At 34.8% G+C, this 12,951-nt stretch overlaps 1 protein-coding gene across 3 annotated transcripts in view; it reads right to left on the reverse strand.

The window, feature by feature from the left end:
• Nucleotides 1-12,951, reverse strand: part of LOC119789218 (extensin-like) — a 35,967-nt gene that overhangs the window by 11,873 nt on the left and 11,143 nt on the right. For 2 of the 3 annotated variants that reach the window (XM_038294029.1, XM_038294030.1), the window contains 6 exons: nucleotides 7,560-7,655; nucleotides 7,329-7,418; nucleotides 5,032-5,127; nucleotides 4,801-4,890; nucleotides 2,504-2,599; nucleotides 2,273-2,362 (listed from right to left, as the gene is read on the reverse strand). In XM_038294029.1, coding sequence (XP_038149957.1) covers nucleotides 2,273-2,362; nucleotides 2,504-2,599; nucleotides 4,801-4,890; nucleotides 5,032-5,127; nucleotides 7,329-7,418; nucleotides 7,560-7,655 — 558 coding nt within the window. Of the gene's footprint in view, nucleotides 1-939; nucleotides 994-2,272; nucleotides 2,363-2,503; nucleotides 2,600-4,800; nucleotides 4,891-5,031; nucleotides 5,128-7,328; nucleotides 7,419-7,559; nucleotides 7,656-12,951 lie in introns of those variants that run through there. The other variant, XM_038294031.1, reaches the window with a different exon arrangement.

Consider the following 12,951-nt stretch of genomic DNA (forward strand, 5'->3'; position numbering starts at 1 on the left):
CCTCTTTTTTCCAAATTACAGCTGTTGAATATTTTTGAAATTAATATTTATCAAACATGTACCTTTATTTTTATGATAAAACAAGGTCAGTCTCCTGATACTTTTAAGAAATATTTTGTTAAGAACTGCCAAGTGCATTCTTATAATACTAGACAAGCTTTGTCTTTTCATTTACCGTTAAGTATTAAAACTCAAGTACAATTTTCTTTTCGGCATCGTGGTGCAAAATTATGGAATGAATATGGAAAATATTTGGAATCTTCAGAAATAAATGGTAGAAAGTCTTTGAAAAAAATACTGTTATCCAAAAAAGACAGTGATGTATGATTTTACAAAAATTTGACCCCCTGAAATCTGAATGCTAAAATGTAAAAATAATGTTACTGTATATGTCTATTCTGTTTTCTCTAAAAGGACTTTCATAATGTGAGCTGCCTGATATTTTGTTGGTTTACGGGTGTGGCCTTGGTATAAGCCCTAAAGGGTTTCTGTCACACTCCGTCACATTTTTATTTTATTTTATTCTATTGGTGTATTCTGAGTTTTTATTTTGATCTGTGAAAAAAAAAAAAAAAAAAAAAAAAAAAAAAAGAGGAGATAGATGAAGTTGGTCAGTCTGTATGCTGCTGATTAGCAAGACAGTATGCTGAGCTTTATAGAGAGATCCAGTGAATTGCGTGAGCTGATACTAGAGCTTCACTCGGGGACCTGGAAGATGGAAGTCCAGTTGGATAACACAGGTTGAGAGAACCTGTCCATGATGAGCAAGCATGAAGCGAAAGTGGAGAGGAAAAACTCCACGTTGGGAAGAAACCTATGGCAGAACCAGGCTCAACATGTCTTCTGCCGGACCGATTAAGATGAGACAGAGAACGCAGTAAGAGTCCAGGAGGAATGACACTCTGATGAAGCTTTAGCCACGATGATGGAGGAGGGGCTGGAGGTGGGTTGAAATGGTGTCATCTGAATGAAGTCACACAGCGCATCCATCGCCTGCACACAGGAGCAGACAGGTGCGGATCGGAGGCCTTTTAAGATGAGCTTTGGATGCTGATTGGCTTTCGTGGAGGTGTGGTTCAAAGCTGATTGGCTGTGACGCAGGTGGATGTATGAAAAAATAATTGAGTTTCTTCAGTTGAATTTCCACCTAGACTCCATTGAATAACTTTTATGTCCTCTGATCCTTGGACGCAAAAGGAATAACAAATCCTTAATTGAGACTACAAAGACAAGTCTCACTCCTTTCTGTCCTAAAGAGTGTTTTTATCTTTTATATACATTTTTTCTTCAATATTGTTATTTTTCCCCAATTGTTTTTATGTCATGTGAATTACTGACACAAAACTTTTTTCAAATCCTCATACTAGTCTAGAAAAATGATGTAGACTTATTATCAAATTTTAATAGATGTAATATTTTCATAATGGAGAAACTAGGATTTTATTATATTTTTCATTTTGATAAACTCACTGATGTACTTTCACTCCCTAAGTAAAGCGTTATGTGTAGGAACAGCGAGTCAGCAGAGAACATCAGGCCAAGTTAGACCTGTTTACACCAGTTCTCCCTTGGTGAGGTCATATCCTCGGCTAAGCCAATTAGAAAAAGCAGATGGAGGAACCCCCTTTTAACCGGGGGGGGGGGGTTAAAAGACAGTAGCATGATTACAACCAATATGCAGTCAGTTTTCAAAATAAAGCTTGGGACCTGTAGGCAGCAATATACCACATCTGTTTATTCAGTTTGTGAGCAAAAACTTTTATTTAGTGGTAAGTAGTCAGCAGCCAAAGTCAAACTCTTATATATTGCAAACTGGGTCAATAGATCCAATTGTGACGGTAATCATTTAAAGTATTGGTTGTGTTAAATGAATGGTTCATTACATACTGACAAAGAAACAAAGTTATTTGTTTTATATTCTTTATGTAATTGATGTTTTGTGATATTTTCTATCTTGACATTTTGAATTATTACAGAAACAAGACTCTAGATATTACTTTAGATCTTGTATAAATATTTGTATGGTATTGGGCATTTGTAAATTATTATGTCCATGTGTAAATCATGATAATAGAAAAGTTATCATCCATATCATATGAAAGATGACTGCAGCCGAATACTGAGTAAGCACGGAGTCAAAATGACCGTACACCAGTACAAATCCTACTTGTTCATATATAATCAAGGTAATACTAATATTACTACAACAGAAACAAATTCTGATTTTATTCCTGCATCAAATAAAGCATGTTTTACTGGTAAAGTATTTTACCTGTGATTGCTGAAGTTAGGAGGTTCCTCGTTTGACATGTCACTTCTCAGGCTTGGTGAAGGTGACACTGGTCTTTGGTGTTCAGGTGAGCTTTAAAACAAATTAGAGTTTCTGTAAAAATTGTAACACTTCAAACGCTGCAAGGACAGTATGATCATTGTTTTTCTAATTGTAACGCTAATTTCTGAATGTTCAAGAGAACGATAGAGAAAATATGGTGAAATGTCATACTTGTCTCTGAAGTTCAAAGGATCACCCTTTGACATGTTGCTTGTCATAGAAACATCGCTTGGTGTGGGAGAAACTGGTCTTTCTCTCCCAGGCCTCCTTAAATACAAGTTTTAAAAAGAGGTTTAAGCATCAAAGAATTATTAGTTTCAAAATAAATTCATGTATTTTAGCAAATCAGCTTTTTAGAAAACAGACCTAATAATAGCGACATATGTACAGGGATAAATAGTATATCAGAATTAAATATTTCTACAAGTGTTTAAAAACAGAATTACCTGAGAGCTATTCATACCCATTGGTTTTTGGTTTAAAGCATTTTTTTCATTCAGAATCTAAGAAAACAAGTTGTGCCCAAATGTGGGGTTTCACAGATATTATAAATAGCAGAGGGTTGCCTATGAGAGCCGTAGCAGTTTTACAAAACAAAAAAAAAATTTCAAAATGGATTCCTAATATTATGAATGATTTTTTTGAACCCATATTCAATCCAGCATAAATTTGGCATGCTAATGTGTTATCTGTTATTTATTCAACGACTAAATATTTTCTCTCAAACTTTTTATTCCATCTCAAATATAATTTTTTGCTGTCAATTAGGTTTTCTTTCGCTTCATTAAATTTATTTTAGTTTTTAAAATTATTTTCTCCCATTTCAGATCAGTTTTTCTCTCGATTTGAATAAAAACACAAAAATAACTTCATGATTAGACCTAATGCTTCTGGCATGTTGGTGATTATAGCATTTTTGGTAGGAATTAGTTTTGTTGATTCTAAGTTTTTGCTTCTATTTTAGTGATTGCAGCATTTTTTGTTTGTAGTTTGTAAATTAGTTTTTTTTTTAGTGTTTACATGTTTTGGAATTTGCATCATGCATGTGTTTCCAGTTCAATTGGTTGTTTGCTGCAAGCTTTCATCAGTTTGCAACTTGTTTCATTTTTATTTGCAGCATTTTTCTTTTTCAGTTTTTTGGGGGGTTAGCATGCTTTGGGGTTTGCACCACACATGTTTTTGCAAATCATTTAATTGTTTTCTGTGTGTTTGCACTTGTCAGCCACCCTATAAGGGTTGTCTGGTTTCAGCATAACAGAACAAGGTCCTTTTTCTAGCCTCAGGAGGGAGGGGCTACAATTACCAAAATTTGGGAGGAGCCTCTAACAGGCACTTACTCCTGATTAATAATAATGAATAACTTTTATGTCCTCTGATCCTTGGACGCAAAAGGAATAACAAATCCTTAATTGAGACTACAAAGACAAGTCTCACTCCTTTCTGTCCTAAAGAGTGTTTTTATCTTTTATATACATTTTTTCTTCAATATTGTTATTTTTCCCCAATTGTTTTTATGTCATGTGAATTACTGACACAAAACTTTTTTCAAATCCTCATACTAGTCTAGAAAAATGATGTAGACTTATTATCAAATTTTAATAGATGTAATATTTTCATAATGGAGAAACTAGGATTTTATTATATTTTTCATTTTGATAAACTCACTGATGTACTTTCACTCCCTAAGTAAAGCGTTATGTGTAGGAACAGCGAGTCAGCAGAGAACATCAGGCCAAGTTAGACCTGCTTACACCAGTTCTCCCTTGGTGAGGTCATATCCTCGGCTAAGCCAATTAGAAAAAGCAGATGGAGGAACCCCCTTTTAACCGGGGGGGGGGGGGTTAAAAGACAGTAGCATGATTACAACCAATATGCAGTCAGTTTTCAAAATAAAGCTTGGGACCTGTAGGCAGCAATATACCACATCTGTTTATTCAGTTTGTGAGCAAAAACTTTTATTTAGTGGTAAGTAGTCAGCAGCCAAAGTCAAACTCTTATATATTGCAAACTGGGTCAATAGATCCAATTGTGACGGTAATCATTTAAAGTATTGGTTGTGTTAAATGAATGGTTCATTAGATACTGACAAAGAAACAAAGTTATTTGTTTTATATTCTTTATGTAATTGATGTTTTGTGATATTTTCTATCTTGACATTTTGAATTATTACAGAAACAAGACTCTAGATATTACTTTAGATCTTGTATAAATATTTGTATGGTATTGGGCATTTGTAAATTATTATGTCCATGTGTAAATCATGATAATAGAAAAGTCATCATCCATATCATATGAAAGATGACTGCAGCCGAATACTGAGTAAGCACGGAGTCAAAATGACCGTACACCAGTACAAATCCTACTTGTTCATATATAATCAAGGTAATACTAATATTACTACAACACAAACAAATTCTGATTTTATTCCTGCATCAAATAAAGCATGTTTTACTGGTAAAGTATTTTACCTGTGATTGCTGAAGTTAGGAGGTTCCTCGTTTGACATGTCACTTCTCAGGCTTGGTGAAGGTGACACTGGTCTTTGGTGTTCAGGTGAGCTTTAAAACAAATTAGAGTTTCTGTAAAAATTGTAACACTTCAAACGCTGCAAGGACAGTATGATCATTGTTTTTCTAATTGTAACGCTAATTTCTGAATGTTCAAGAGAACGATAGAGAAAATATGGTGAAATGTCATACTTGTCTCTGAAGTTCAAAGGATCACCCTTTGACATGTTGCTTGTCATAGAAACATCGCTTGGTGTGGGAGAAACTGGTCTTTCTCTCCCAGGCCTCCTTAAATACAAGTTTTAAAAAGAGGTTTAAGCATCAAAGAATTATTAGTTTCAAAATAAATTCATGTATTTTAGCAAATCAGCTTTTTAGAAAACAGACCTAATAATAGCGACATATGTACAGGGATAAATAGTATATCAGAATTAAATATTTCTACAAGTGTTTAAAAACAGAATTACCTGAGAGCTATTCATACCCATTGGTTTTTGGTTTAAAGCATTTTTTTCATTCAGAATCTAAGAAAACAAGTTGTGCCCAAATGTGGGGTTTCACAGATATTATAAATAGCAGAGGGTTGCCTATGAGAGCCGTAGCAGTTTTACAAAACAAAAAGAATTTTTCAAAATGGATTCCTAATATTATGAATGATTTTTTTGAACCCATATTCAATCCAGCATAAATTTGGCATGCTAATGTGTTATCTGTTATTTATTCAACGACTAAATATTTTCTCTCCAACTTTTTATTCCATCTCAAATATAATTTTTTTGCTGTCAATTAGATTTTCTTTCGCTTCATTAAATTTATTTTAGTTTTTAAAATTATTTTCTCCCATTTCAGATCAGTTTTTCTCTCGATTTGAATAAAAACACAAAAATAACTTCATGATTAGACCTAATGCTTCTGGCATGTTGGTGATTATAGCATTTTTGGTAGGAATTAGTTTTGTTGATTCTAAGTTTTTGCTTCTATTTTAGTGATTGCAGCATTTTTTGTTTGTAGTTTGTAAATTAGTTTTTTTTTTAGTGTTTACATGTTTTGGAATTTGCATCATGCATGTGTTTCCAGTTCAATTGGTTGTTTGCTGCAAGCTTTCATCAGTTTGCAACTTGTTTCATTTTTATTTGCAGCATTTTTCTTTTTCAGTTTTTTGGGGGGTTAGCATGCTTTGGGGTTTGCACCACACATGTTTTTGCAAATCATTTAATTGTTTTCTGTGTGTTTGCACTTGTCAGCCACCCTATAAGGGTTGTCTGGTTTCAGCATAACAGAACAAGGTCCTTTTTCTAGCCTCAGGAGGGAGGGGCTACAATTACCAAAATTTGGGAGGAGCCTCTAACAGGCACTTACTCCTGATTAATAATAATGAATAACTTTTATGTCCTCTGATCCTTGGACGCAAAAGGAATAACAAATCCTTAATTGAGACTACAAAGACAAGTCTCACTCCTTTCTGTCCTAAAGAGTGTTTTTATCTTTTATATACATTTTTTCTTCAATATTGTTATTTTTCCCCAATTGTTTTTATGTCATGTGAATTACTGACACAAAACTTTTTTCAAATCCTCATACTAGTCTAGAAAAATGATGTAGACTTATTATCAAATTTTAATAGATGTAATATTTTCATAATGGAGAAACTAGGATTTTATTATATTTTTCATTTTGATAAACTCACTGATGTACTTTCACTCCCTAAGTAAAGCGTTATGTGTAGGAACAGCGAGTCAGCAGAGAACATCAGGCCAAGTTAGACCTGCTTACACCAGTTCTCCCTTGGTGAGGTCATATCCTCGGCTAAGCCAATTAGAAAAAGCAGATGGAGGAACCCCCTTTTAACCGGGGGGGGGGGGTTAAAAGACAGTAGCATGATTACAACCAATATGCAGTCAGTTTTCAAAATAAAGCTTGGGACCTGTAGGCAGCAATATACCACATCTGTTTATTCAGTTTGTGAGCAAAAACTTTTATTTAGTGGTAAGTAGTCAGCAGCCAAAGTCAAACTCTTATATATTGCAAACTGGGTCAATAGATCCAATTGTGACGGTAATCATTTAAAGTATTGGTTGTGTTAAATGAATGGTTCATTACATACTGACAAAGAAATAAAGTTATTTGTTTTATATTCTTTATGTAATTGATGTTTTGTGATATTTTCTATCTTGACATTTTGAATTATTACAGAAACAAGACTCTAGATATTACTTTAGATCTTGTATAAATATTTGTATGGTATTGGGCATTTGTAAATTATTATGTCCATGTGTAAATCATGATAATAGAAAAGTCATCATCCATATCATATGAAAGATGACTGCAGCCGAATACTGAGTAAGCACGGAGTCAAAATGACCGTACACCAGTACAAATCCTACTTGTTCATATATAATCAAGGTAATACTAATATTACTACAACAGAAACAAATTCTGATTTTATTCCTGCATCAAATAAAGCATGTTTTACTGGTAAAGTATTTTACCTGTGATTGCTGAAGTTAGGAGGTTCCTCGTTTGACATGTCACTTCTCAGGCTTGGTGAAGGTGACACTGGTCTTTGGTGTTCAGGTGAGCTTTAAAACAAATTAGAGTTTCTGTAAAAATTGTAACACTTCAAACGCTGCAAGGACAGTATGATCATTGTTTTTCTAATTGTAACGCTAATTTCTGAATGTTCAAGAGAACGATAGAGAAAATATGGTGAAATGTCATACTTGTCTCTGAAGTTCAAAGGATCACCCTTTGACATGTTGCTTGTCATAGAAACATCGCTTGGTGTGGGAGAAACTGGTCTTTCTCTCCCAGGCCTCCTTAAATACAAGTTTTAAAAAGAGGTTTAAGCATCAAAGAATTATTAGTTTCAAAATAAATTCATGTATTTTAGCAAATCAGCTTTTTAGAAAACAGACCTAATAATAGCGACATATGTACAGGGATAAATAGTATATCAGAATTAAATATTTCTACAAGTGTTTAAAAACAGAATTACCTGAGAGCTATTCATACCCATTGGTTTTTGGTTTAAAGCATTTTTTTCATTCAGAATCTAAGAAAACAAGTTGTGCCCAAATGTGGGGTTTCACAGATATTATAAATAGCAGAGGGTTGCCTATGAGAGCCGTAGCAGTTTTACAAAACAAAAAGAATTTTTCAAAATGGATTCCTAATATTATGAATGATTTTTTTGAACCCATATTCAATCCAGCATAAATTTGGCATGCTAATGTGTTATCTGTTATTTATTCAACGACTAAATATTTTCTCTCCAACTTTTTATTCCATCTCAAATATAATTTTTTTGCTGTCAATTAGGTTTTCTTTCGCTTCATTAAATTTATTTTAGCACTGCATGAAAAGTAGATTGTCGTGGAAATTCAGGTTAGCGGCAGTTTATGACAATTTGCAGGCTTCGCCGAAAACTCCCGTAAATTGTCAGAAATTGACGTGGACTTTGTTAGGCAGTGTTCCCCCCATGCCTCCCCCCCATGGAATTCTAGGGGAGGCTTTAACATGTAAATGAACATGCTGTGAGCTATACAAATGCAAATCAGGGTGGCAGGGGGGGTTTTAAGTGACATTTTTCTAGAAGGTAAGAAAATCTCTGATACAAAGAGATCAGGCTCAGTATAGCCTCTTACATTTTAGCTTGAATTGATTTATTTAATTAAAGTATAGAGACCAAAACAGATCTTTAGCTGACAGAGCAATACATTTAGAGCAGTAATTATAAAAAAAAAAATTGCATTTAAGATAAAAAATAAAATGTTGTCTGTCAATATGCTCAATTCACAATAACTTAAGTGGAAAAGTTTCAAGAAATGAGTCTGAGATGATTCACTTTATAACATGGCGCATTATCCTGTTGGAAGTAGCCATCAGAAGATTGGTACACTGTGGTCATAAGGTCCGGCCAGGTCAAGATCCGCAATTGCAATCGCACCAAACAGGAAAAAGAACATCGACAAATTCTGGTTCGTCAAATTAAAATATAGCAGCAACAGATCGGTGACTAGAAATTATAGCACAATTCTTATATATTAAAGAAAAAAAACTAACACCGTTTATTTAAATGATTGGATCCAAACTATTGGTTATTCACCAACGAGGAAGCAGATTTCTCATCTCCATCAAAATATTTATTTTATACCGAGGGACTTAAACTTTAATCAAATCCATTCAAAAGAAACTTCTTATTACAGGAATGAAAAGAGATGTTTGGGAGAAGAGAACAAGTTCATTCAAAAAAAGCAGTTTTGAATTATCCTTATCCCCGTTACAAAAATCTACAAAAATATAAATATATATTTGGGCAGAAACTGAACATATGCTGGATGATGGTGGGATTTTTTTAATATGTCATATTAAATTAAGCGTTCACAGGGTTCATACAGGAATGAGTGACTCTAATTTAATGCTATTTGAAATGATTTTAATGCCATCAACAAGAACCATGTACACAAGTTATTAGTGTACATGAAATATGAAGGAGCTGTAAGCACAGTTCCATGACTCCTGTATGTATGTAAACACACACACACACATATACGTATATATATATCCTCTAGCTTTTTCTCCGCCTGGAGCGATATAATATATCTGACGAAATTGTTTTTATAAGCATTTTTTATTAAAGAATTATAAATACTTCGATAAACATATTTAAATAATTTTAGTGCCAATTAAGGCCTTGATTTAAAAAAAAAAGAATGATTTTTTAATTATTTTTATTGATCCGCGGAAACCCTGGTTCATCTCGCGCATGCTCTTTACGATCTCCAAGAAACTCAGAGCGGCGCGGTGGAAAATTATATTAAAAAAGAATATTCAGAGTATATACAAATTTATACAGATGCTTCTAAAACATTAAATGAAAAAGTAGGTATAGCATTTGTAATCCCAGATTTAAATATTATGAGGAATAAAAGAATAACAGATAAATTGGCAGTGTATACAGGTGAATTAATGGCTATCATAATGGCTTTAGAATGGATTGAGGAAACAAAAGACAGGGAGGTTTTAATTTGTTCAGATTCAAGTAGTGCATTAATAAGTTTTCTAGAATTTAATTCAGAGTCGAGACAAGATATTATATTGGATATTCTTCACTCAATTTTTAGGATTAAAAATGGTGGTTCTGTTGTTAAATTTGTCTGGATTCCTGCTCATATTGGTGTTATCGGTAATGAGTTAGCTGACAGTTTTGCTAAGAGTGCTGTAAAAAAGGATATTGATTTAAACATTAACATTAGTAAAAATGAGTTAAAGAATATTATAAAAATGTATTTCAAGAAGAAATGGCAAGAACAGTGGGATAAAGGAGGGAATGCTAGATTTTATTATAGTATTCAAAAAAAGGTTGGAGAATTAAGAAAATGTAATAGAATTAAAAAAGAAGAAGATGTTATATCTAGAATAAGGTTTGGACATACAGGATTAAATAGTACTCTTAAAATAATGAATAAGCATAATACAGGGTGTTGTATTTGTGGGAAATTAGAAACTGTCCAACACATATTTTTAGAATGTGATAAATATACTCAGGAAAGAGAAATGTTGTGTAGAGAGTTAGACAAGAATAAAAGTAAACTAGATATAAGGGAATTGTTTCAAAGGTCATCTGGGGATGTAGTTTTTGGGAGTATTTTTAATTTTCTAAGAAGAACGGGTATTTTAGGGAGAATATAATAGTTTGTCTGATCCATACTCCATTCTGGAAGGTGGCGGTAATGCACCTATAAGTTGTTTGCCAACGGCCATTAAAAAAAAAAAGAAGAAGAAGAAGAAGAGCGGCGTGGTGTGCAGCAACAGTGGAGGATGTATGCTTTGCTTTGTGCAGGCGGTCTGGAGCGTCTGGATTTCGGGGTAAAACTCCTCTTGGACGCGATGGCGACTCTGCATCGAACAAGACGAACTCAAAGAAGAGATGCTAGCGGTAAATATATGTTCGATTACTGCCTGCTAGGCTAAAAGCAGCCTAGCCTAAGCTACGGCTAATAGCAGCCTAGCCTAAAGCTACCCCTAATAGTAGACTTGCAAGAACAAGCTTTATTAAAGTGTATTTTGTGTGATTCACAGGAAGCAGTACACCGTCTTCACAACTCGAAGACTAATTGCAGGCGCTATGAACCGGAGCAAGAGTAAGATTTAGAGAATATGCTTTCATTCTGCGGTAAAAGGCAATGGATACGGATAGATACCGATCATAGCTTTACATTTTTTTTCACAGACTACTGTCGCCTCACAATGAGGCGGTGACCTCCTATTTGCTCGGAGCCATATCAGCAAGTCCAGATTTGCACGATGTTGATAAAGACGAGATTGTGTGTAAGTGACTTGTTTTAATGTTTTCTCCTTCCTTGTTACTGTGACTTGCGTTTGAGTTTTTATCCATACCACTCTCATTTAATTGTTTTCCAGCTGCCTGTAAGATGTATTTTCAGACGGTACGCAGGAGCTTCAGATATACGCAGCCAGCCAACACGCTGCGTGCGGAGGCAATCTGCTCGGAGTCGGGCCAGAAGAAAGAGGGTAAGACTTTATTTGGTGACTATTTTTCAGGTGCATTGATAGATGTGTTGTGTCCATACGCAGTGCGCTGATTCATTGTTTTTTTTTTTTTCAGCTGCTGAAAGCGAGGCAGAGTGTGCTAGCAGATGAGGAAGTGGAACTCTGGAAGTCCGCCGTCGTCAGCTGTGTCTCTGGATGGATTGTACGGTCGCCGCCATTTCGTAGGCCGGATCTCACTGAACTATGTGTTAAGCTGCAGTCCCGGTTAGAAGCGATGCCTTAGTACAGGGCCACGTACATTAGGCGTCTGCACATCGGACCTGCCTCGGAGGGAATGCTGCCAGTTACCTCCAACCCCGAGGAAGCAAACGGACCGTTCACAGACTTTTAATTTTTAGAAACGCATGTGTTTGGATACGCGTTGTATATAGTTGTGTGTGTGTGTGTGTGTGTTTTAATAAAGCTCTTTCTTTGCATAAACAGCTTCCTGGCAAATGTTCATTTCCTGTATAAATTCATTCATGTCCTTGATGGTAGCATAATAATTGTGTAGTAGTGTAGGATAACATAAATACACACCATATGAATGAATAAATATATATATATATGAATAAATATATATATGTAAATTTATATGTAAATATATATATATGCCAACCAATCACGAGCGACTTTACTTGTTTAAAAAGAAGTGGTTCCGTCCAATACTCAGTAAGAAAATTAAAGCCTGGCGTGGCCACGTTTGGTTTTGCTGCCAATCACGAGCGATTTTACTTGTTTGAGAATAGTGGTTTCAGCCAATACAGAGTAGGTTATTCAAGCCAGACCTGGCCAGCCGCGCGGGTTTACTGCATTCATATGCTAATTAGGGCCATTAGTATAGCTGATCGCTCTCCACATACGTCAGAGTCCGTTTCCGACAATTTGTGGCACGACAAACGCGGACAAGCACGGGTTGCAAATTGTCGGAAACTGACGAAAATCAGGGAGATCTGCGGGAGTTTACGGGGGTTTACGGGGACGAAAATCTCACTTTTCATGCAGTGTAGTTTTTAAAATTATTTTCTCCCATTTCAGATCAGTTTTTCTCTCGATTTGAATAAAAACACAAAAATAACTTGTTGATTAGACCTAATGCTTCCGGCATGTTGGTGATTATAGCATTTTTGGTAGGAATTAGTTTTGTTGATTCTAAGTTTTTGCTTCCATTTTAGTGATTGCAGCATTTTTTGTTTGTAGTTTGTAAATTAGTTTTTTTTTTTAGTGTTTACATGTTTTGGAATTTGCATCATGCATGTGTTTCCAGTTCAATTGGTTGTTTGCTGCAAGCTTTCATCAGTTTGCAACTTGTTTCATTTTTATTTGCAGCATTTTTCTTTTTCAGTTTTTTTGGGGGCTAGCATGCTTTGGGGTTTGCACCACACATGTTTTTGCAAATCATTTAATTGTTTTCTGTGTGTTTGCACTTGTCAGCCACCCTATAAGGGTTGTCTGGTTTCAGCATAACAGAACAAGGTCCTTTTTCTAGCCTCAGGAGGGAGGGGCTACAATTACCAAAGTTTGGGAGGAGCCTCTAACAGGCACTTACTCCTGATTAAT

Source organism: Cyprinodon tularosa, unplaced genomic scaffold (genome assembly GCF_016077235.1).
Source record: "Cyprinodon tularosa strain WSP-4 unplaced genomic scaffold, ASM1607723v1 ctg333, whole genome shotgun sequence".
In the NCBI taxonomy this organism is placed as follows: Eukaryota; Metazoa; Chordata; class Actinopteri; order Cyprinodontiformes; family Cyprinodontidae; genus Cyprinodon; species Cyprinodon tularosa.